We start from the raw sequence: 25943 nt of genomic DNA on the forward strand, positions 1-25943 counted from the left end.
GAATCTCCGATAGTATCCCGCCATTCCCAAAAAGCTGCGCACCTCGGACACATTAGTAGGTCTACTCCAATCAACTACTGCCTCCACTTTCTTTGGGTCGACAGAGATGCCATCCTTAGAGATCACGTGCCCAAGAAAGGTGATATTGTTTAACCAGAACTCACACTTCTGCAACTTGCCATAAAGCTCGTTTTCTCTAAGAGTTTGCAATACTATCCTCAAATGTTCCTCATGCTCTTGTGGGCTCTTTGAATAGACTAGAATGTCATCAATAAACACCACCATAAATTGATCCAGGTAGGGCTTGAACACCCGATTCATAAGATCCATAAAGGCTGCCGGTGCATTTGTTAACCCGAAGGGCATAACCAAAAACTCATAGTGTCCGTATCTAGTTCTGAATGCTGTCTTAGGTATGTCTTCAGCCTTTATTTTCAACTGGTGATATCCAGAGCGTAAATCAAGTTTTGAGAACATTTGTGCCCCTTGCAGCTGATCGAACAAATCATCAATTCTCGGTAGAGGGTATTTGTTCTGTACTGTTACTCCATTTATTTCTCGATAATCTATGCAAAGCCGAAAACTGCCATCTTTCTTTTTCACAAATAGTACAGGAGCACCCCAAGGAGAAACACTAGGCCTGATGAAACCCTTGTCCAACAGCTTCTGTAGTTGTTCCTTTAGTACTTTTAATTCAGCTGGAGCCATCCGGTATGGGGCCTTAGAAATCGATCCAGTGCCAGGAATCAAATCAATGGAGAATTCAACCTCTCTATCAGGAGGTAATCCTGGCAAATCCTCTGGGAAGACATCAGGGAATTCCCTCACAATAGAAATGTCTTCTAGTTTGAGTTCTTCCAGTTGAGTGCCCATTACCATAGCTAAGAATCCTTCATCACCTTTTCGAAGGAGTCGTTTGGCTTGTATAGCTGAGATTATTTTTGGCAGAGGTAACATTCTGTTGCCACTAAAAGTAAACTCTGGATGACCAGGGATTTGAAATTTTACTGTTTTTTTGAAGCAGTCAACAGTGGCATGGTATGCCGCCAGCCAGTCCATCCCAAGGATCAAGTCAAAATCCTTCATCTCTAGGACCAGTAAATCTGCTTTCATCTCCCTGCCTCTCATATTCAAGATACAATCTTTGCAGATAGAGTTAACTAGAATTACATCTCCACTAGGGATGGAAACACAAAATTCAGTCTCTAATGGCATGCAAATCATTGTATTATTTCTTCTAACAAAATCGACAGATACGAAAGAATGAGTAGCTCCAGGATCAATCAAAACATAAGCATTGGTGGATGAGACTTTAATCATACCTGTCACCACAGTGTTAGAGGCGTTGGCATCCTGTTGTGTAAGAGCATAGACTCGCCCTTGAGTTCTAGGCCTCTGCTGCCCTCCTTGTGATTGTCCATCTTGAGATACTCGATTTTCTGGTGCTCCCGAAATAGGCTGAGGTGTCCGTTGAGTCTGTTGCCCACTATTATTAGGGCAGATGTCCGCCTTGTGGCCCTGTTGGCCACACGAAAAGCAATTCCCTTCGAACCAGCTGCAATCCTTTCGATAATGGGGGCCGCCACATCTATAGCATCTTATAGTACCTTTTTGTTGAGTTTTATCACTCGCAGTAGTTTGTTTCTTGGGCCTTGATTCAGTATTTCTGTCCTGCTCATTTTGAAAACCAACCTGTCTGTTCCTCTTTTTCATAATCTTTTTCCTCTCTTCCTGAGTGTCATTCAAGCCCCTTTCAACTACTAAAGCTTTGTTAACCACATCCTTATAGGAAGAAAGCTCGAAGGTAGACACCTGTTGTCTGATTCGGACTCTAAGTCCACTTTCAAACTTCTCAGCTCGTTCTCTTTCATTCTCCACCTGTCCTGGAGCATACCTGGCCAGTTCTTCAAACTTTGCAGCATACTCCGCGACCGTCATGTTCCCTTGCTCTAACCGGGTAAATTCTCGAAATTTCTGCCGCCTCACACTTTGAGGAACATACTTGTCACGGAAAATCTCCTTAAATCCTTCCCAAGTCAAAGATGTAGTGTTCTGTCCCATCTTTCCTCTTTCCACATTCCACCAAATATCCGCTTTTCCCAGCAGCATAAATGTAGCAAATGTGACCCTATCCTCATCAGGGCATTTCAGGGCATTGAAAACTTTTTCCATTTCATTCAGCCAAGTCTCAGCCTCTAAGGGGTCAGAAGTGCCTTTAAAAGCTGAAGGTGCAAACTTTTTGAATTCGGCTAAACTAACATGATGTTCCTGCCGACTTGCAGCCCCCTGTAGATGCTGAGAAGACACCTGCTGCTGGTGCTGTAACTGTTGTTGCATAAATTGTTGCTGCTGTTCCATGAAGCGTTGTTGCATCTCCATCATTCTCATCATGTCTGATCAGGAAGCAGCTTGTTGTTGCATCATTGCTTGCATCATCTGAGAAGCACTCAGTGGTTCATTAGGCTGAATTCCAGGCTCACCCGAGGTTCCTGTCCTCGGAGTTTCTGGGGTTTCCATCTCCCGAGCACTACCAACAGGGTTGACGTGGTGTTCCTGCTGGTGCACACTCCTGGCCGGCGAGGGTGGAGCACCTTCTTGTTGTTCGGAGGGCGTCCACGCAGCAGAGCCATCGGCAAAGCGAGTCGGCCTCCTATTATGCCCACGTCTACTCCCTCGTGCCATATCAACCTACACAAGTTACTTTCAACATCTTAAGATTGCAAGGAAAAATATATCAAGAGTGCATTAGATGTCCCCCCCCACTCACACTCACTCGAATCTAAATCCTAGGATACTTTAACCTTAAGCTCTGATACCACTCTGTCACGCCCCGAACCCAGCACCCAGGTCCGGTACGCGACCGGCCGCATGAGCCCTAGAGCAATGCCCTAAAGATCATGCAAGGCCTAAGATGAACAAAAAATCTAATAAAATCCACAATTAATTCATTTATTCAGATAGACAAATCCAACATGTCCAGATAATCAAATTGATTCAATTACAAAATCTTCAAATGCTCATCATCATGAAGAAAGATAAACTAACTAGCTAGCTAATAACTCTGATACTCGTTCTCTGCGACCAACCCATCCATGTATGCATCCTGCAACTCTGAAAGAGAAAGAAGAAGGGGGTGAGCTTTACAGCCCAGTAAGAACCCCTACACATCCATACCAACACAATAGTAATATGAATTTTGAAAACCACGACAAAACGATGCACACTTCATGAGATCATAAACCGGCTATCAAAAGACTCAAGTAATCAATATAAGTTTGTACGTCAAACATCAATGAAAGTCCAGTCACACAAGAATGATATAGCATAGGATAACTCATATATATTCATTACTGTATTCATTTTTTTTTCTCATTCTATATTAACTTGATCCGGATCAATTATCTTTCCGACTTTGGGCCAAATCCCGGTCACGTTTCCAGCCCGTGACAGGGCAACCAATAGTGTCACACTTAGAGCCTGTGACGGGCAAACCAACATTGTCACACTTAGAGCCTGTGACGGGCAAACCAACATTGTCACACTTAGAGCCTGTGACGGGCAACCAATAGTGTCACATTTAGAGCCTGTGACGGGCAAACCAACATTGTCACACTTAGAGACTGTGACGGGCAAACCAATAGTGTCACACTTAGAGCCTGTAACGGGCAAACCCATAATAACGAGACGGCCCAAAGTCAATATTCATTTAATCAATTTCACATCCACACATCAATCCCTTTTTATTTACAACTATAGACTAATCCGGTCACGTTTCCAGCCCGTGACGGGGCAACCAATATTAACAAGGTTAGTCTATAGCACCACATCCATAAATCCAATTATACAGGTGTAGGTTATGCACATGCATACATCATAATATCAATCACAAGCCAACACAATCGAAATATAGTTTAATATAACAATTTTGATTTGTCTGGATCATAGCATATTAATTCGGATCGTAGCATATTATACATATATAAGTATAAAAATATTTATATTATGCAGGATTGGCGTACAAGGATTCTTACCCTTTATTGAAAAACTCAGACAGACTAAACACCCGCCCTCACGGCGATCTATGAATCAGGATCCGCAGAACCCTGCTCAGCGTCCTCTTGTCCAACAGATTGTTCCCCTACAGAACCAAATCAATATTAGAAATTATCCAAGATATATATATATATAAAAACCCAAAACTCTCTATGGATCCTCTTAAAGGTCCACTAGTATCTAGCGCCCTAGGACTAACCAACAGTCCATGATCTCCCTATATTGAGCTAGAGAGAAAACAAAGCAATAAAAGGGAGCAACTAGAGAGGAAGAAAAAAAAACAAAGAATTGTTCTCTCTCTCTCTTTCTTCCATCTTCTCGTCAATAAATTAACAGAGAAGAGAGAGTTGGCTCTCTCTCTCTCTCTTTCTTCCTTCCTTCCTCCCGATTGGAGGGCAAACTCCATGGCGGCGGCCCATGGTCGGCACCGTCCCATGACCGACGGCCTCGGCAGTGCCGGCGATGCGCCATGGCCGGCAACGGCTGGCCGGAATGGAAGAGGAAGAAGTCGCACAGGGGCTCGGCTTCTCCATCAATCCGGCGGATTACCGGCCGTATTCCCAAAGAAACAATGGCCCTTAGACAAAGGAGAAGGAGGAGAAGGACCTTACCTCGTCTCCGGTGAGCTTCTCCGGCAAGCCCGACGGCGAACAACCCAAGCCTCTCACGGATCGCCTAGAACTCCAAATCTCTCTCTCCCCTTTTTTTTTTTTTTTTTTTTTTGAAAGGATCTCTCGGTTGGTGCCCTAGGAAGAGAGGGAGGAGGTCTTGGAAGAGGATTGGCCCAAAATAGTAGGGTTTGATCCCCTCCTAAATCTCTCCTTCCGGTGGATTCGGGAGGAGGGGAAAAAAATTCCCGAAACAGGGGAGGGAGAGCATTCAATCGGAAGACTCCCTCCCCCTTTTTTTTCACATGTTGGGCCGCCCTTGCTCAGAGGCCGGCCCAACTCAAACGTGGCCTTTACAATAAGTTTCAGATGGATATCTGCATTCATCTTCGGTATTATTAATCAATGACGAGATAAACATTATGGATAGGGATAAACAATATTAAAATTTTGACAACCTTGTCATCCAGCTTAGGAACTATTACCATGGCATCTACCAAGAGTGCATGCTAAGATTCCAAACACAAAATACATCGAGGTGTATCTAAGTGAAATAGTGAAAGGCAGATGGCATCTACCAAGAGTGCATGCTAAGATTCCAAACACAAAATACATCGAGGTGTATCTAAGTGAAATAGTGAAAGGCAGATGGCAGCTGTCCACTAAATTTCTGTGCTCTGAAGAGATGTTTTATTTCAACTAAGGTTTGGTGTTCTCCCCCTGCATCAAGATGGGAGACAAATTGATACAACTTCTGTAAAGCACAAACTGAGTTTCCACTGAAAGCCTGCCTACGATCTAAAGTTTGATCTGAGATTCATACGACACTCTGTGTAGCTGAATATTTCAAAACGTATCATATAATGGAGGCAAATATCGTGCAGAAACCCAGTAGCTATATAAGTAAAATAATTCAACAAAAACAAAAAGAGAAAAATCTTGTCATTAAAGATTTAAAAGACTCAAACAGAAATAGTTTTTCAGAAGGAATAGCAGCAGAGCAATCCATCCAAGTAGATAAAATTTCAGATATTAGGAGACATCATGGTTGCCGAGACCTGCTCATCCTTAGCTTTCTTCTTCATTACCGGTGAGTATCATCTCAAGAGTGAATTGTTGCATGGTGGTTGTCTCATTGGCCATGTGGATAATATTATTATGAGTTTGATTCTGTCATTTTTGCATTTTGATTGTGTTTGGGGACATTAAGTTTGTTCACTGATATTGCTGAAGAACATTGACACTGCATACCTACATATCCACTAGTATATTGATATATAAGGCTGAGTTACCAGGATATGCCATCTCAGTATACTATATCAATGTTACCTTTTTTTCAGTGCTATGCCTTTATATGTTAAAGTTTGATATCCATAAGCTCACTGTATAGGCTTAGCTTGCAAATTCAAGTTAGCGAGCAGACTGTCTTGTGTTATGAATGGATGTGCTACATAGTACATGAGTACTACACAATAGTTTTATGCTTCTTTTTAAGTGATTAATATCGAGCAGTTGTGAATTATCAATATGCTGATCTCAGATATTTCTTTGAATGGATATGTAGATGAAATGGATATGTATGTAAATTGGTGTGGCCAATGGTGATTTCTTCACATAGCAAGCCTAATGCTACAAGGAATACACGGTGAAACTCAACTTGCAACTACCTCAGAAGGTTAGTTGGTGTGGGTTAACCCTGAAGGATCACATGGCTGTCCTCATCAAGTACACATTTAGAGCCATTAGCCATCTTATGGCCTTTTTAACTTGCTCGCCTTGCATCACATTGTCAGTTTTATTGCCTTCTCGGCCTGGTACCGGCTGCTTGTATCATATGATTCTTTTCTTTGGTAGGATTCATATTATTCTTGTAGGAAATTGTGTTTGAAACTAAAATTTAGTAAGGGTGGGCCTATGTTGAGCTAAGTCAAATACAAATTTGTAATGTTGAAGGAAAAACAAAGAAATTATAACCTTTGCTTGTGGTTGCAGGCTGTATCCATGCCAACAGCCTCATATCTGAACCAATCTACAAAGGTCCCGGATTGAGTAGAAAATGGCAAATGGCAAACTGTAAGTAATTCAATGTTGAACGATTTAGAAGGGATATCTCGTCAATATGACAAAGGGCAATTGATCCATACAGTGATACCTTCTACACTTGGTGCACTTAATCTGCATGATGGCATCACCAATACTTGGTCCATGCTTCGTCGGGGAAGACCAACCAAGTTGTTGGCTTGTCAGCTGGGATTAGGGTGTTGGTACTAGATACCTCATGTTGGTGTCGATGAGATCTCGGTAGGCGATGATGGCCCGATTGGGGGTGAGTTTGGGCGATGGTGGCAGCACGGGTACTAACTCCAGCCAGGCATGTAACAAAAGCATGCTTGATCACATACACCACTAGCAGTAACTCTGTACATGCTCTTGTTCTATCAAGGTTTCCTCATCTCTCTCTGTTCCTATGTTAACACTTTAATGACAACTAGATTGATTATCGCATGAATGTTAATTTTGATTGAGGCCGCTTAAATTTCAGTTTTATTCTCAAATCATATTGATTTCTAGGCCCTTATCTTTTAAAATTTTGTCAGCATGTTTTGAATTTGGATTAACCTAGTCAGGGGCAGCGGTGAGGATGCCAGAGGGACTGCGATAAGCGTGGGATGAGAGGAAAGAACAGCTGCATGCAATGATCTTAGTTTTTGGGGTTCTTGGGTGAAGGGGGTGGGGCATGGGGGCTCCAATAGTCTTATGTACCAGGACCAAAATTTTGTTGATCAGAGATTTTATGAACTTTGAAAACAATGCCTTCCCATTGCCTTCCCTCTCATTAGCTTTTCTTGATTCCTCCACTTTTTTAGGTTAAATAATACCTCCATTTATTGTGGATGAAACAAACTCTAATTTGAGTGTCGGGCCATTGGACCTATAATAATGTATGCTTGATTCCCAACTCTTTGATAAGTTTTATAATGAACTGCAAATTAGTATATTTTAGGTTTTTCTCTCTAAAGGCAAATTTCTGCAGCAACAACTTTTATTGCTGTTTTATTAAGGTCATAGCGTTGGGAAGCGCGAATTCTAAACATCTGGATCGAAAAATAATAAGATAAAGGCAATTTCGCTTGTTATTTAATTAGCTATAGGTTTTCTTGCATCTTAAGTTTTGCATTTCTTCTTCTAATCTATTCAATGGATTTTTCTAATCCTGATTCAATGTTTTTATGTCTTGTGGTTTCAATCGTATATTTATTTTGTTTTGTTTATTATAACACCTTTTTTGGGCAGAATGAGAAAGGAAACAAACATTTTGGCTTAGGAAGGTTGATGATATGGTCCCAGCTTCCATTAAAAGCCTTTTGGCAAGCAGTATCGTTAAACAGCAGTTACAAGAACTACTTATATCTGATACTAAGACTAAGAAATGCATACATGTTTCGAAACCCAATTTAATGGATGCCAGATCAAAACCATTTTTTGAGATGTCTATTGTTATACTCCCAAACCAAGAGCTAACAAATCCCGTATGCCTTCAAGGTGGACCTTATAAGCATGGAAGGCTACCCGATTAACCAACTAAATAAAATCTCAGTAAATTCAATTTAAAAGCAAAACTCACTCAATCTTCCAGATATTACGTAATGAAAAATGTAGGTAATAATTTATCCTCAACAACAATAATCCCAAGATGATAGAGTGTCACAATGTTCCAGCACATAATTTGATAACCAAACCAAATATAAAGCTAACATATACGGAATCCAACTAAATAACTAAAGAAAACTATATCTACTAAGAACTTGGAAGCAAATCTATGCGTGCACTCCCCAAGACCCATGTGATTCATGATTCAGACTCTGAAAATAGGAAAAAAAGAAAACAAAGAAAAAAGTTAGTGAGTCACACTAGCTCGGAAAGTAACATAATATTAGAAAATAGTGTCTAGGTATGCTAAGCAAATGATAAACTGAAATAGCAGTTTACAAACATAATATTAACTAGGAAATTTTTTTTATTTTCATTAAATCTCAATGAATGTCTTTTAAAAATTTACTTTTCATAAACTATTAATGAACTCAACATCGAACAATGACCACATAACTTAGTGGCATGGGTTAGATATTGAATAATAGGCATAACAGATATAAGGTACACTAGGTACTAGATAACATATATCAAATAACAAGCACTATTCTAATCATCTGTGGCTCGATATTAAAATTAGTTTCTCAAATTACAAATCGACAAAACAAACATATTATTCCTATTGGCAAGACCAAATCATAGCTATGCTGAGAATATATAGAAATACAAATTGATAAATTATCCCGTCAAGTTTTCAACTCTTTACTTAAAACAAGTCATGTGTCCAAAATAACATATTTTCAAGAGTTTCAAAATGCATACAATATTCTTGTATCATTTCCGATAGTAAAATAACTAGAATAGATAAAATTACATGCTTGACCCATTTATCGAATTAGAAATCAACGTTGTAAACAAACTTAACCAATTAATTGGAATCTTCCCAAATTTTTTTTTTAAAGCAAATTGTTAATAAAAACACTAAGAAGTGTTATATTACTTACCTCTATTAGCGACAAACTCAAGCACAGTGTTTACCAGTCCATGCCTAGCATGTCCAATTAATCGATACAAATTCAGTTCGTCCTTCATCAACCATCAACACAAGAAATAAATAAATTATTTCTAAATTCCTAATTTCAGTTTTAATGTCCAAATTACTTTTAGCTATATATTTTTTATCCTACTTAATTTGAGACTACATAAATAAATAAGAAATTAGAGTTTTACCTTGATTTAGGGACTAGAGCATAAAACAAGTAGATCTAGTAAAGATCAATACCAGTAAGGTCAGCAGCACTTCATTGAGTTCAATAGTCTTTTATCTTAATCTAGAGAAGGTAAAGAACTTTGCAATCAGTTTTCTTAGATTCTGCATCAAAAGTGCTAAAACTCAACCAAAATTTCAGCAATCGGAATATTCAAAGATCAGAGAGAAATAAATCGTAATACTCTGCATGATATTATGTCAAACATGTGGCGTGCTACAATTACAAGCTTTGAGACTATTCAATCATGCAAGAAGTTTGTTCCATTAGTAGAATCTCGAGGGATGGAAATAGCAGAGGAAATGGAGGAGAGAGGGAGCGACTTACTAGTACGAATGATATGATGTGTCTCATCGAGCTCATGTTCAAAAATAATGGAGCGGATGTGTCGGACCTTGTACCCGTCCTCATTTCTGACCCTATCATTGAACTCACGGAACATTTTAATCAGCTTCAGTTCTCGAAGTGTGGTCACGTGCTGCAATCCCTCAGGAAGCATCTTCAACATTTTGCATTTCCAGATAGTTAAGTGGGTAAGGCTGGGCATCGCCCCAACCTCTACTCTCCATTCCTCTAAATTGTCTTCATTGGCTAATATCAAGTGCTGCAGTCGAGGAAAGCCACATACAGAAGAACACGACATGCTCTTCCCAAAATATGAAAACCATAGTTCAAGAAACCTGAGGTCTGGTAGCTTCTCCAGCACCGGCATTGGGTCTTGCTCGAATTCAGAATTAATTAATACGAGCTTGGTGAGGTTTGGCGGGAATTGTCTGCTGTCTGGGAGCTCCCGTTGTTGTTTGTGTGACAACCGTCCCGATAGTCTCAGTGAACGGAGCTGGTGCAACTTTGGCGTCCAAGCGAAAAGGTTGTCGTCGGGGAGAATATGAAAATGCAGAGCCAAGGAGATGAGGCTATCTATTTTCTCGATTGCTTTTTCAAGTGACTTTCTATATATTCTGCCAGCTGTTCTCTCCATCGCCGCGTCGGTAAAGCTAGGTCTGGCACCTTCATCCATATCCACATAAATGTTCTGGATTTTCAGAGTCTGCAAGTTGTTGTGATCACCACTTATCGGTGCTAACAGAAACATCCATATATTAATAAAGACGTGCCTCAGCGTCCGGATTTTCCAAAATGATTTCGGAAGCCAATAAATATGTGTGTTTCTCACATCCAGAGTCTGCAGATTCAGGAGATGTTGGATGGAGGATGGTAGTCTCGTCAAACCAGTTTTTCTCAATCCCAAGTATCGTAGATGAATCATGCTGCCCATCTATTTCGGTAACTCCTTAAGATCTCTTGTGCCCTCGAGATCCAGCACCCTTAATAAGTTTAACCCATTCAAAAATCTTTCCGCATTAGTCAAAATTAAAGCGAAGCCCAGCAGAGTGCGGAGATGTGGTGAGGAAACAGCAACCTCATCATTTATACGATTGTGGAAAGCCGCACGATGATTCCATATAGATACTGCCATGTTGTCCCTACTGCAAATTTGAAGAAATCCATCCCTTCTGGCTTCCGATTGGCCAAATTTCCGTAACAGATCATGGATGCGTATGCTCTTAACCGGCCCACAAGCCCTGCTTCTCTCGACAACCTGGATCATGCACCTCTGGACCAAATTATCCAACCAAACTTTAGCAGTTTCTTCCATTGTCCTTGTCTGCTCTTCCGATATGAAACCTTCGGCGACCCACAACCTCACTAATTTGGAAGCAGAGATAATGGAGTCCTCTGGAAACGCAACGATGTATAGAAAACATGGTTTTAACGGAGACGGCAAGTCATTGTAACTTAAACCCAATATATTGAAGCACTTCTTCCCATCTGGACCATCTTCCCAATTCATGCTCTGAGCTACACTCCACCATGCATCATAGGTAGAATCTTTTCCTGACAGAAGGCCACCTAACGCCACCAGTGCAAGAGGAAGTCCACTGCACCTCTTTGCAAGTCTCTTGGCCAATTCCTTCAAATCAGCGGGGACATCTTGTTTTAGTGGAAATGCCTTCCTACACAAGAGTTCCAAACTCTGTGTGTCATTCAGAGTGTGCAGTTTATGTGGAGGAAAGCTTGACCTGGCACGGTTTGCAACTTCCATCTTACGGGTAGTAAGCAGTATTCTGCTGCCGTTGTTTCCATTAGGAAAGAATTGATGCATTTGTCCCGAAACATCAACACTCCATACATCATCCATCACGACCAAATACTTTCTGTCTCTTAGGAAATCACGGAGCTTCTCTCTCACTTCTTCTTCACCCATTTGCTCCAAGTCTTCTACTGTAATTCCTGTAGTTGCTTCTTTCTTCTTTCTGATTCCCATTACTTTTTTCATGATGTCCTTCGCTAGCTCGATAACTCGGTAGCTCTGAGAAACTGAAACCCAAGCAAAGGTATTAAAATGCTCTCTAATTGCAGGGTCATTATACACTTTTCTTGCCAGGGTGGTCTTGCCTAGCCCACCCATACCCACTATAGAAATTACACATCGTGCTTTCTTATTCTCATCGAGCAATTGAATCACTATTTCTTTCTTATCATTCTCGAAGCCTATAACATCAATGTCATCATCATCAGAGCGAGGAGAGGATTCTCTGAGTGATTGGGAACTTTCATCCACTGCACTACTTTCACCTAGATTAGCAATGCCAAGTCTATCTTTGCTAGCAGAAATATTCTGGATATTGATCTTTATTTGCTCAATTTCAGAACCAATTTTATGTAGGGTAATCAATTCACAAGGTTTGTGAGAGTACCTTGAAATTGTGCCCATGAAGCCTCTCCTCTGACGTTGCCTCTCAGCCATGAACTTGACCCTGTCTATGATGTCTTCCACTTCATATGCCACCTCTCTTATCTCACGTATCCAGCTCTCCATTCTTTCATCTCCTCTCTTCCTTCTGGAGTCTGCATCTTTGAGGAAGCCTTGCAATAGATGGAGTTCTGTTTCCACCAATTTGATCTGATCGCGCACACCACGCAAGAAAGCAGTTTCTTGTACAAGGAGGTTGGCAAGCTGAGAGACGACACTGGAAACTAGAGACTCAGCCATCTCTCCTTCCCTCTCTCTTACTCAGACGAAGAAGATTTTAGAGGATGGTCGAACGTATGCGCCACGAAGGAGAGTCAATCATCATTTTTGATGCCTTAGCATGATTGGAAGAAGGTAGGGGGTTCTGAAGGGAATCCTCCACCTTGCATTTACTCCACAATCTCCTTTATCCCTCTGGTTCTATGTGGGCCACCACAAGAGGAGAAATAGCATGTGAGACGCCTCACTCAGTCCACCCGGGCCCCACTGCCAACCACCGCGATAAGGAAAGCAAGGAACTCCCTTCTCTATGTGGGCCACCAGTAGAGATGGGCACTGGGCCGGGCCGCCCATGGCCCGGCACGAAGCGGGCCGTGCCAGCTACAGTAACGGGTCGTGCCTAGCACGGCCCATAATATGGGGCCGGGCTGGGTTACCATTTTCTGGCCCGCGGGCCGAGCCCGGCACGGCCCATAAGGGCCTGGGCTGGCACGGGGCCTGGGCCGGGCCCGGCACGGCCCGCGAGCCAGCCCGGAACGGCCCATAAGGGCCCGAACCGGGCCTGGGCCGGGCCAGGCACGGCCCGTCCCCCTTAAAATAAATGAAAATAAATTTTTTTAATAAATTAATAAATATTGAAAACTAAGGATTTATTAATATAAAGCCACCTTAATGGTGGGGGGTTTGGCATAGACCCCTACCAGTTTATTAATTTAAATCAAAATGGTACATGAAGGGAGGTTTGGACCTTGGTCTGACCTCTAGAGTCCAGAATACAATAAGAAAGGAGAAAAAATAGAGATGACTCACTTTAACAATTAAAAAAATAAAAATGTACAATTATAAAAAATTAAGAAATCTTACTAATCATCAGTGATTCAGTATTCACTATTCAGTAGTGTTTGTATCATCATCATCAGAGGATGTTGTATTATGTCCACCTTTATCTTGAAGTCTCGCCTCAGCATCCAACCAATCTTTGAAGCAGAGAAACATCTCAACCGTTTCGCCAGTCATCCTACTTCTCTTTTCGTCAAGAACACGCCGACCTGTACTAAAAGCGGATTCCGATGCTACTGTGGACATCGGCACAGCTAAAATATTGCGTGCAATTGCAGATATAACAGGATATTGATTTTTAACATTCTTCCACCAAGATAATACATCTAAACTCTCTATTTGATTTTCATCATATGCAGACTGAAGATCATTTCGTAAATAAAATTCTAGTTCACTACTTAAAGATGAAGAAGGTGAAGATGAACTTGAAGCATGTGTGTGTTTTCTCTATGCAATGAATGAAAAAATAGATGACGAACGAGAACTACTAGAAGAAGAAATAGAGCTTTGTACGGAGAATCTAGATCCACGAATTTTTTCATCATATATAGCATAAATATCATAAAGAAGTTGTTTTACCTCAATTTTAGCAGGTTCAGGATCTTGAATCATATTTTCACAGTATGCATCAAGTAAAATTAGCACGCCATTCAATTTAACTCTTGGATCAAATACAGCAGCTAAATTATGCATAGGACATATCTTGTCCTAATACTCATTCCATTTAGATTCCATTTGTTCAATAATAGGCATTAAAACATCATCAAATCTATGTTCTGCAAATTTTTGACTAATTATATATGCTTGTTGTAAAAATGAACATGAAGTTGGATAATAAATACCAGAAAGAACATTGGTAGCATTATAAAAACTAAGCAAAAAATCTTCCAAATTTTTTTCTTTATTCCAATCAGTTTCAGTCAATGTAAAGCCTAATCCACGATCATTAATATATGCACTTAATAAGTTTTTATATGGGTATGCATCATGTATCATGCTATATGTTGAGTTCCAACGAGTAATTACATCAAGTTTAAATTTTTTAAAATGTTTACCATGATTTATACATAGTTCCTTAAATTCTTGAAGTCTTGATCTTGAAGCATGAATAAAAGAAACTGCATTTCTAATTTTTGAAATCACATCTTGAATCATGCCCATGCCAGCTTGAACAGAAAGATTTAAGATATAACATGCACATCTAATATGCAATAAATTTCCATTTAACATGGGATGCAATGAGTCCTTTAATAATGTAACAGCAGAATTATTATTAGATGCATTATTAAAAGTAATAGACATAATTTTATCATTAATATTATATGAACATGCAGTTTGATAAATGACATTTGAAATTTGTTGCCCAGAATGTGGAAAATCAAAAGCACGAAAAGCAAGAATACGTTTATTTAATTGCCAATCATTATCAATATAATGAGCAGTAATGGCAATAAAACAATTACTACCTACAGATGCTGACCAAATATCAGAAGTTAATGAAATTTTTACATTTAAAGTAGAGAGTGTTTCAATTAAACTTTGTCTCATTGCTAAAAAGTTAGTCATAGCTACTCTTCTAAATGTACGCCTACTAGTTCTTTTGTAAGCAGGTTGTAGGTTTAATTGAACATATTCTTCAAAATTAAAAGATTCACATAAACTAAAAGGTAATTCATCCTTAACTATCCATTTTACAAGTGCTTTTCTTTGATTTTCTTGATTATATGCAAATTACCTACAAGTGATCTCCCTTGTATATTAAGGGTACTTTGAGTTTGAGCATGAGAATCATGCATCCTATGACTCTCTTGATGTCTTTTTAAATGGCCTGTTCCCCCACTACTACTACAACTATAAAGTTTGGCGCATTTTTTATATTTTGCTTTCCAGACTCCATCAACCATAATTCTATCAAATTCATTCCATACAGCACTAGTCCTCTTACAAGAAGAGGTTTGATCTTCACTCGGTTCACTAGTTCTAGAGGAACTAGGAACATGGGGTTGGGGATTAGTTTCTTCTCCCTCAGAAACAGGAGGAATGCCAAAATGACTTTCCTCAAAAGATGACATATCTAAATTGATGAATGCAAAAAATAAAAACTAACCACAAGGAGGAATTGAGTAGAGGGTCGGAGGGCAGAGGTAGAGCCGAGATTTCTGAGCTTCCTCTTGTGCTCTCAATAGGAGTGACCTTCTCTTCTCAACAAGAACCTCCTCTTGTGTAGCACTTGAACACTTGCTAAATGCAAACTAAAAATTAAATTGCTAGAAGAGCACTTTAGAAGAGAGAAATAGTAGTAGTAGAGAAGGAAAGAATAGTTGGTTTGGTGTGGTGAGAATGAAGGAGGAAAGGGGTATTTATAGGACTCCAAATATTTTTTCCCAAAATACCCCTCAAATTAGCCGTTTTTGGACTGTTGGGAGGGGTATTTTGGAAAAAAACCAAAAATAGCCATTGGAAACGGCTATTTTTCTTCCCCCTGCCAGACGGGCTGTTCCAGGCACGGCCCGTAACGGGCGAAATTTTTCTGACAGACGGGCCGTGCCAGGCACGGGCCGTGCCTGGCACGGCCCGTTTCGCGGCCCGTGATGGGCCGTGCCTGGCACGGCCCATCTCGTGCCGTGCCGGGCCCGGCCCGCCAAACCACGGGCCTAGGGCCGGGCCGGGCTTGGGTTTTAGGATAAGCGGGTCGTGCCCAGCACGGCCCGTTTACGAAGCGGGCCGGGCCAGGCCCGGCCCGTTACGGCCCGGCCCGATGCCCATGTCTAGCCACCAGAAGAGGAGAAATAGCATGTGAGACACCTCACTCAGCCCCCTCAGGCTGGACTGGCCTCCTAAAACCCGGGCCCCACCGCCGACCACTGCGACAAGGAAAACAAGGAGCTCACTTCTCTATGCGTATATGTCCATGGCAGCTAGGGATGCAAATGGATCGGATTGGATTGAATAATTTCAATTCAATCTAATTTTTTATTCGAGTTCTAATTTTAGATCTAAATTTAATCTAATAAAAAATTAGATTGGATCGATTCGGATCTACGGTTGCAATTTTTGATCCAACAAATTATTTGAATCGAGTCAGGTCTGAATTCAGTAAACTCAGACCTGAAAATAGAACGAGTCCAATTTTAAGATCCGATCTAGTTCTACGGATCCTCTAAAATGAGTCGGGTTGAAACTAAGTGGATCGGGTTGGGTCACGGGTCAACCCCAATCCATTTGCAGCCGGGCCGAACATCTCATCCTCCGACCGCCCACACCGTACCCTCTCTCCATGTGTCCCAACGTCGCGTCATCAACTTCTTCCCGGGTAAGCTGTCTGGTCTTGGACAGCAACCAGCCTCACATGATGAGGTGGCCAAAGACAATTGCCAACGTTGGCACAAAAAGGTTACTACTAAAGCATCATTCTGAATCAACTGCCAAAACTCACAGGCAAGATCAAAGTTGGCTCCTAGGAGTGGATTTTCCTCTTTGGTTGGCACTTGGGGAACTTCATTACAAACAACAACAAAAAAAAAAAACCCTCTCCCCACTTTTTTGTCTAAACAATGATGTCATAAGATCCTTTCTTTTTCGAGCATATGAAGTATGCCTACGGTTGTCTCAGTTCACCATGATCGTCCATTATAGTGTTACAGTAGCTGTTATAATTATAATAGTATTCAAAGATGGCACTCAGTTTGGAAACCACTACTAGATTCATAATGCGTTCAAGTTATTGTTGCACTCCATCCTCTTGAAATGAGAAATTTACTTATCTTAGGCAATTATGACAATAAACAAATTCTGATTTGCTTAATTTTCATTCATGATCAAAAGTTATTACCATATCCACAATCATCAAGCCCTAGATATGTGCCTGAGTAACAATAGAAACCAATTTTATTATATTATATTATTAACATTAATTATTGATTTAAAATATACTATAATAATTTATTATATTATATCATTATTAATTATTTTCAAAAATACACAATAGCAATTTATTATCTAACATTTATTACCTATTACATAAAATATTATAATGCATTATTTAATATTTCAAATTATCTGATATTTTAACTTCTACATTAATATTTGATATACAATATGTTCATAATACTTATTTTTTGATAGTATATAATTATCATTTTGTTAATAATAATATTTTATATGATATATTATATTTTTATATTAATTATAATATTATTGTATCATAATATATAATATATTATTAACTAATTTTATAGTAACATAATTATTATATAATAACTAATTTTATTATAATAACATAATTATTATACAATAATTATAATATTATTGTATCATACTATCTATCACGCTAATTTTATTATTATTATTTTAAAATATAATAATATTAGTCTTATATCAAATATTATATTATTAACATAATATTATATTATGTATACTAGTCATTTTAATATTAAATAAGAAGATTAATTTATTGTTTTAAGATTAATATTACTTTAAAATACGCATAGTATAACTGTTATTATAAACTATTTAATGATATATGTTATTAATGGTAGATTTTGTTTCAACATAATTATTAATTATTATTATATTATTCAAACATATTGTTATAACCACAATGTTACCATAATTATTATTATAATATTATATTTATATTATTACACTAGATATGATACTATATTTGTATTATTATACTAGATATTAGATTTTTATTATCATTGGGATAATATTGATACTATTTAATATTATAATATAATATTATATCAATATTAAATATAATATTATGGTAAAAGATCTAAGATTATTGTTAATAACATGAATATAAGAAGTATTAGGACAAAATATTGCTTTATCAGTTATAATATTAATACTATATTATTATACTAATATGATTGCTGATATAGTAATAATTATATATATTCTATAATATGCTTCCGGTTTGTTTCATTTCTCAGAAATTCACTTATCTTACCTGATCATTCTAGATTAATCCACACACACAAAAGAAAAGAAAGGATAGCAAATGCTAACAGAGAAATACAATGCAAAATGCCTTAATAGACAAGTTAGAAGATGACATCAAATCAAGCACTTTTAAACAGACAGTGCATGCAGGATAAAACTATTTAGAAAATGAACATCATCTACACATATTTATGTGGTAACTAGGAAGTGGGAACAAAAAGATGTTACTAAGCATCCATATCACCTTTTAAGGAACAATGGAAAAAGCCAACCACAAGTACTAAGACGAGGTTTGCATGGATCCAAATACTGCAACTGAAGTGCTAAAGCTATATATGAATCTGAAAGCTCCCAATGATACTAGTAAGCTAAATACTTTGATAGGGCCTAAGACAGGAAGCAAAGCTGTTAAATATGGAAATAAATGAACCTATCACGATAAAAACAAGCTTGAGTGATAACAATAGAAAATAACAAAAATATTAATAAAAGAGGTCGGACCCTTCTAAGAGCTGCATCAACGGAAGATTTGTATTTTTTTAAAAAAATTCATAAACCAAGCAGAAAAAGTATTGCTTCAGTAACGTTATAAACATGAGGCGTGGATCAAAGCAAGGGTTAGCAGAGAGACCATTGAGGTTTTGGGAGATCCACAGCAGACACCATTCTGCTTTACAGAACTAGGCAGCAGCCATAATACAATGGAAACAAGAAAAAAGAGTACTGCCTCACACGTGCAAAAGAAGTTCTTAGATCGCAATTTCTTTTGCCTTGCATAGGTACACATGAGCTATTCAGTAATAGTATCCAATTAAACAAATTACAATCCTAGGAAGGCGCATTGCTTTCTTGCATGCTCTGGAATCAACTTTGCTGCAATCTCCATGGGAACTCCCTTCAACTCTGCTCAATATAGTCAATAAGCAACCATGACTAGAGGGCAAAAAGACAGGCACAGATGGAACATGGGACGGTCATGTCATTTAGTACTTACCATGAGGCTTGAAGTTAAAGAGCGGGGGTAGAAACCGACCATTTGGCAGACGGGTATTTGGGTCTCTGAGCTCGTCAAAGAACGGATTAATTAATGCCTCCAGCTGCATCGGATAACAATTGTTCAGTTAACATCCAAACCATATATTAGAAAGATTAAAGGCCCTTTGGCACAAAAGCTACAAACAGTGTCTTGGATATATACTCACAGCTGTGCTCCGTAAATTTGGGGAGTACTGAAGAAGCCTCGAGACAAGATCGACAGCTTCAGGTGGCATTCTTTTATGGAAGATCTGATGAGAAATTGGAGAAGATTTGGTTGCACTTTTAGCAGGAGAAGACAAGTCAAAGAAAACAGGATAAAAACAAAAAAGGCAGTAACAAGCAAGGAAAATGATCATACCTTGTGCCACGGGTGAGCCTTGATCTGTGGAAATTTGAACTCCGTATAATTTGGATTCATGCATTTAATTTCTTCTCTTGTCGGCGTGCCCAGGATCTGGAACAGAAAATAGCCAAATTAAGAAAGAGGGGATCGGCCAGAATTTGTTTTGTTAGTATCAAATTACAAGATGCAAAAAGCATCAGCAGTCAAGTCACCTTAATAATTTCAACAAGTTGATCAACTCCACTCTCACCAGGAAAGAGAGGCTGTTGCCAGTCAAAAGAATAATAATTTTGCACATAAGTTAGGAAGATTTTTTTTTTTAATTCCAGACTGATATATGTAAGAATAGAGTACTGCTACCCGTCACCAACTAATGATCACCACTCAGTTCACCTGGGATGTGGCATTTGGCGATTGGTGCCAAACACAATGGGGTCGATCATTTCAGTCAGGCCCCGCTTGCCATCTGCCAATCATCAACTTCGACATCTCCCGGTAAATGGAGCAGTGATCAGTAGCAAGTGATCTATAGCTTTTTCCTTAAGAACATTACGTTGACTCTACCTGTCCTAAAAGGAGTTCAGCTAGAACACAGCCAGCAGACCAAATGTCAATTGCTGTTGTATACTCCGTGGCACCAAATATAAGCTCAGGAGCTCTGTAGTACCTAGAACAGATGTATGATATATTTGGTTCCCCTTTCACCTGTTAAAACCCAAACACATGGATAATTAATCAAGCGAAGTCAGCAAACCAACAACAAATCAGATTCCAAGGATGAACACATACCAAAACTTTTGCACTTCCAAAGTCACACAGCTTCAGCTGGTGTGTATGAGGGTTGACCTGTTACAGAGAGGATGCTTAGTTGTATTTCTGTAGAAGGCCTATGAAGATGAAGAATTGATGTAATAATAAAATCTGCATATGTATTTATGAATGATGTATAATAGCAGAGCAGTCTTCAGCCCATTTTAAATGGAGCAGGCATAACTGAAATCAACCTAAATTTCACATGTGATTTCTTTGTTTAAAAAAATCCTTCATTACATCCTCAAAAGATTAAATTAAAGCTTTATATAACCTCCTCCATTTTTTTACGTATCAGTAGGAGACTGGTGCTTCCAATACAAAAGAGGCATATATTGCAAATTCATTTCAAGAATATCCTAAGCATACCAGAAGATTTTGAGGCTTGATGTCTCTGTGGCACACTCCAATACTGCCATGAATATAAGCTAATGCTCTACAAATCTGTAATATATTAAAAGAGAATCAGAAATGTGCACCTCAAAATTTCCTCAATAGATTTTGTAACAGACTGGGCTGAGATGACATAAGGAACCACAAGCTAGACAGTCATTGATGGAAGTCTTTCAAAAGACAGAACAGAAAAAGTATAAAACTTTATCAGCAAAAAGAAAAAAAAATCACAGACTCGATTTTTTTTGTTGCTGTTTAATACCTGATAGAGGTCATAAGGCATAACAACCACCTCACAACCAAATAAATTTTCCAAATATAGAATGACATAGCAATATCAACCAATCATACCTGGTACATGTAAAGTTTTACATATATCAATGGCATCCGCTGATTCATCTTGTTGTAGTGTTTTATTACACGATGAACAGTCTCAGGTACATATTCAAGCACCAGGTTAAGGTATAGTTCATCTTTCTCAGTTGTCGAAAAGAAGCAATGCTTCAAAGAGACAACATTTGGATGGTCAAGCAGACGCATGGTTTGCAGCTCACGATTTTTGTACCTCTTATCTTGAAGAACCTTCTTTATTGCTACTGTTTCACCAGTCTCTAGACATTTTGCCTGAATATCAAAAACAATTCAAGAATGCTAAATTAGTATGGTTAGCCATAATATGAGAACATAACCCATCAATGATACATGTAGAATTGCAGCATTGGAACCTAGGTCATAATAAATGCACAGAAATGTGCAATTTCATCCTGTTCCCATCGATCACAATAGACAATGTTTGTTCCCAGCTCAAGCAACCAAAAGACCAACCTGGAACACGATTCCAAATGATCCATGCCCTACAACACGCTCAGCCATGTAACTTATAGTCTGCCAAATAAAAGAGTTAACTTTCATTATTAGAAAAATTCTGCAGTTTGTATACTATCCAGCAAGTGAAGTGAGCATATGTAAACAATTAATAGAAAAAAACAACAATGTGACATCATTTCTGTGACTAAATTTTTAAATAGATAAAATATTCTCAACTAAATCTTCAAATGTTATAGACTATAGAGTGATGCCTACTGCATTGCATCCACCTGTTTTGGCTGGCCATTTCTACCTCCAATAGTTGTTACTATTATATGACCTGTCTCTGTCCCATTTCCATCAACAACAGTAGCCTCAACTTCCTATAGAATAGCATCAAATTAGAGACAAAGGTAGCAATTCATTTGCCAAATTACACGAATTTACTTCAAAAGTTGTTTGTTAGGGAGAGAAACATAATTGTTATGAACTGGTGTTTTTCACTTACCTTATCATCTCTTATCTTCATATCATTCATTTCATCTGGCAACCTATCCACAGCAACACTATTGACATTGGTGTTTTTCAGTCCAGATGAGCGTGCCATACTCAGAGAAGCCATCTGCAGCAGACAGAAATCTGCAGAACTAATCCCAATTCCCTATATAAGCAATTTAGTCTTAAGCCACCTGGTCATTTGCCTGTTCAAAAATAAAAGGGTGATGCATGTCAGCAAAGAATGCTAGTGGAAAGTGGAAAACTGTTAGTAGACTGTCCTTAATACTTATTCAAAAAATAAAAATAAAAATAAAAATGTGAGATGCCAAGATATGTTTGTGCACACACTCGCACTGGTACATGCTCATCAGCATGTGAAAATGAATAATAATATAAGCACCCGCGTACACAGTGTGAATAAATAGGATGAAAAACATATAAGCACTGATGCATGTGCATAAGTACCTACATGAAACATTACAAAGATATCCATGGATATTTACACTACCAGAAGTGGACAGCACACTCAACAACCACACAAGACTGACAATAAACAAAAGTTCAGAGCACATATCAAAACCAAAGCATATTAAAATTTCAACTGAAGCTCCAAATCTGCAAGCCACTGAACTTATCTCCATTGTCTCTCTTCCATCAAAAAACAAACAAAAAAATCTCCACTGTTTCTGAGCACCATGAATTTTGCAATTCAGTCAACGCGCATAAACATGACAAGTTTGCTGTTCTTCAACTGATAATTATTATGCTACTATCTACACAAATTCAGCATAATGCAAAAATATAAAGCTTCGAAGGATGAGTACGACGCTAAGTATCGGGCTGCCCAGACATTAAGCCCCATGTACTTCATATGACGCAAAAATGAGCAAAAAAACGATGCAAAATGAGCTCGGATCTACAAGATCTATATAACAGATATTTCAAGCCAAAACATACATCAAAGAGCAAAAAAATCCATCTTTTCCTGCAAATTTTTGATTCCTCCTAGTAAGGACGCAAAAATCTAAAGGAAACACTCCATGATGCCGAAGTAAATGGCAGCTCAAACTCAAATGCAAGTTCACAATAGAGAGCGGAGAGATAGTTGTCGCTTCTCCATTCGAACTTTAAGACTCCAGAGCAAGAACGGAAGCTTGGAATCAAACTAGAAAACTCCCTTCAATGGCACAAGACCACATAAATGGAGCGAATCACAGAGCAGAGCAAGACCCATTTTTTTTTGGTACAAGAGCAAGACCCATTAAAACCATCCAAAAATTGCCAAAATCTACCACCCAATCTCCTTGCCTGTTACTTTTCCACAAATCGAACAGATCGCCCAAGAGAGATCAAGCCACGGATCTAGACCGGAAAAATCGAAACCAAAAGAAAATTAGAAAGAAAGCCGATCTGATCAAATTACCCCATGAAGCCCAACATCAAGGAAAAGTTCCCCAAAAAACAACGAATTAAGCAAAAAATTGCAGAAAAATAGACGATTCGGGACGAGATACTCACGAGATCAAATTTCAAACCTCTGATACTCGGATCCCCGTCGAAATCCGCAGCAAAACAACGGGAATGCAGATCAAAGAGAGAGGCATAAAGATAAAGAGAGAGAAATCGATCTCTTCTTCTTCTTCCTTGCCTTCACCCTCGTCGAATTCCTCTTGTTCCTCCTCCTCTAGGGCTCGAGGAAGGCGAGAGAGGTATGAACAAAGAAATCGCGGGTTTTCTCTCCTCTTGTATTTAATTAATTCACTTCTACGATTAATTAATCTAATCTGTTTTAGTTAAATTAACGAGCCTCAGGAGGGTGATCGCAGTCAAAGAAGAGGACGATGCTCCCCTATCGTACCAACCTCCCATCCAAACGCCCGTACAACAATTTCTACGTTTGCTCCAGATCTGCCGTTGCCGTCTCCTCTTGGGAAGCATCAGGAACGTCTATTCGCAGTATATGATGGATATGATGGGTCCGTCTACAACATGGACGGCAGATGCGATACCCGCGTAAGGTTTTCTATGAGAGCGGCCGTATGGTTTCTGGATTGGCCTGGACTTCTATCGTCTTTCGTTCTGTTGACTGTTCAGGCCACCCACCTTCTGTCTTCTGCGTTATAAAAATGTTTTCATTAAAAGCACCGACACTGGAAACCACTCCGAATTAACTTATCGCCAGCTAATGGGACCCACGAGACTGTGAGTGAGGTCTTTCCCGAAGGTGTGATTTTGTGTGCATTTAAGTTTACTTTCTCTTTTTTTCATCATGGGAGTACAGAGATGTTGTCCTTTCTTATCCTCAGTGAATATTCCACCTGAGACAAAGTTCGGGAAAAAATGTATCAATATAGAAAATCCTATGCAGGTAATCAATCTTAACCGTCCATGGTGTTTATGTGGCATAGTTGGACGGTCGATGCGACATATCGCGTATATTTAGTATGCGGAAACTTGTACCTAGACTAGCCCAATCTTTGAACACACCTTTTGCCCCCGCCGAGACCGGCTCGGAACTCCATCTAATCCATTGTATTATCCTTAAAATGACTAAAATGCCCTTAATTAAGGAGTTAAGCAGTAAATAATTTATAATCTCCTCCGAAATCCGGTCCAGAAAGCGATTCCCATCCAAGAGATCTTAAGAAACGTATTTCTCAGCGTTTCCCACGTGATTCCCCTCTCTTAAACGAGTTCAACGGCGTTGGGGAGAGAAGCCAACTTTCGGCAGTAAAAGTCTGTTTGGACTAGTTTGGTCCGGAGCTTTAAAATCACGGCCTCTGTTGAGATCTCGCCGTCGAGTCGAAATCTGACGGTTGATATTGGTGGAAATGTACGAAATTGCCCTTAAGATCAGACGGCTGGTCCCGATCGGCTCCACCGCTGGACATTGTAGTGACTCGTCACTTATTGTCGGCTTCGTGGACCCCAGGTAGGGCCTATAGGTGATGACCAGATCGGATGGGGCCCACGGAAGGGGATATACGTGGGAGATGATTGGTGGCAGAAACAAGAGGCCCACAGTGTAAAGAGGCCTGGGGCACACTATTGTGTGGTGGGCTTGCACCGATTCCATCGATTTCTCGCAAAAATTGCAACATTCTAACGTCATTTTTTTTTTAGTTTTTCTCCTTTGGAAAAATACTTCCATTAATGTTTCTCGCAAAACATGGACAAGTGATGAGAATTTAGGAAGAGTTTGGATGCTTTGTAATATGTGTATTGCACCATGTCATCTAATCATGAAGATGAACGGCTGTCAAACATGATATACCGTATTGCCTAGCAAATATGATGTATCCCATCAGATGCCAAACAGCTGTCCATGTTTGTGATCAGATAACACGACAGCTATCGAGGGATGTATGGTATTCTGCGGTGCCAAACATATACTGTAGAGGATTTCGGCTCATTTATAAATCATGGGAGGGCCGGTTTTATTGAGGTAGTAGTTTGGCATTAATAGCTTTTTTTTGTGGTTTGTGTTTGTAAGCAAAATTGCAAGTTGATTATGCATTACTATTGCCCATGAGTTGATTAGTACTAGACAATCTCCCTTCTATTAAATTTGTTAATAATAGATAATTTTGACTCACAAAATAACCACTCAATCTTAAACTCCTTGTATTGGCATATGTAGATTTAAATTAAGTTAAAATCCGATCAAAGTCTTCAATTCCATTTCTTTTAATCACACACATACTCTCACTCTC

General features: G+C 39.1%; 1 protein-coding gene, 2 long non-coding RNA genes and 1 pseudogene across 11 annotated transcripts in view; 1 reads left to right on the plus strand and 3 right to left on the minus strand.

Moving 5' to 3' along the window:
* LOC103698078 (uncharacterized) overlaps positions 1-8673 on the plus strand; it is a 36909-nt gene extending 28236 nt beyond the window's left edge. For both annotated transcript variants that reach the window (XR_016399622.1, XR_016399621.1), the window contains exons 2-3: positions 6226-6734; positions 6808-8673. This is a non-coding gene — a long non-coding RNA (uncharacterized LOC103698078). The remainder of the gene's footprint in view (positions 1-6225; positions 6735-6807) is intronic.
* On the minus strand, positions 2949-4798 carry LOC108511168 (uncharacterized). The gene is made up of 3 exons (XR_015988039.2): positions 4665-4798; positions 4032-4138; positions 2949-3111 (listed from the first exon to the last, which is right to left on the minus strand). It is a non-coding gene; the product is annotated as an uncharacterized LOC108511168 (long non-coding RNA).
* Positions 8269-12827, minus strand: LOC103723730 (putative disease resistance RPP13-like protein 3; annotated as a pseudogene). Its single transcript, XR_016399620.1, has 2 exons — positions 9848-12827; positions 8269-8524 (listed from the first exon to the last, which is right to left on the minus strand). The product of XR_016399620.1 is annotated as a putative disease resistance RPP13-like protein 3 (transcript).
* A 6059-nt stretch (positions 12828-18886) lies between these two features.
* LOC103723720 (shaggy-related protein kinase alpha) lies at positions 18887-24025 on the minus strand. Of its 7 annotated transcripts, none has more exons than XM_088717075.2 (13): positions 23749-24025; positions 22241-22433; positions 22023-22115; positions 21751-21810; positions 21277-21549; positions 20902-20976; positions 20512-20568; positions 20287-20427; positions 19935-19985; positions 19738-19833; positions 19544-19627; positions 19336-19438; positions 18887-19244 (listed from the first exon to the last, which is right to left on the minus strand). In XM_088717075.2, exons 2-13 carry the CDS (start codon positions 22352-22354, stop codon positions 19162-19164), a joined length of 1230 nt encoding a protein of 409 aa, XP_088573201.2. In that variant the 5' UTR covers positions 22355-22433; positions 23749-24025; the 3' UTR covers positions 18887-19161. The 7 variants fall into 7 exon arrangements, with proteins under 7 accessions (XP_088573201.2, XP_088573202.2, XP_088573208.2 ...); XM_088717076.2 differs by having other exon boundaries at positions 22241-23592; positions 23749-23998; XM_088717082.2 differs by having other exon boundaries at positions 21651-21810; positions 22241-23592; positions 23749-23998.
* Positions 24026-25943: the final 1918 nt, after the last annotated feature.

Source organism: Phoenix dactylifera, chromosome 2 (assembly GCF_051530095.1).
Source record: "Phoenix dactylifera cultivar Ajwa chromosome 2, Ajwa_hap1_PhDact_Kaust_v1.1, whole genome shotgun sequence".
NCBI lineage: Eukaryota > Viridiplantae > Streptophyta > Magnoliopsida > Arecales > Arecaceae > Phoenix > Phoenix dactylifera.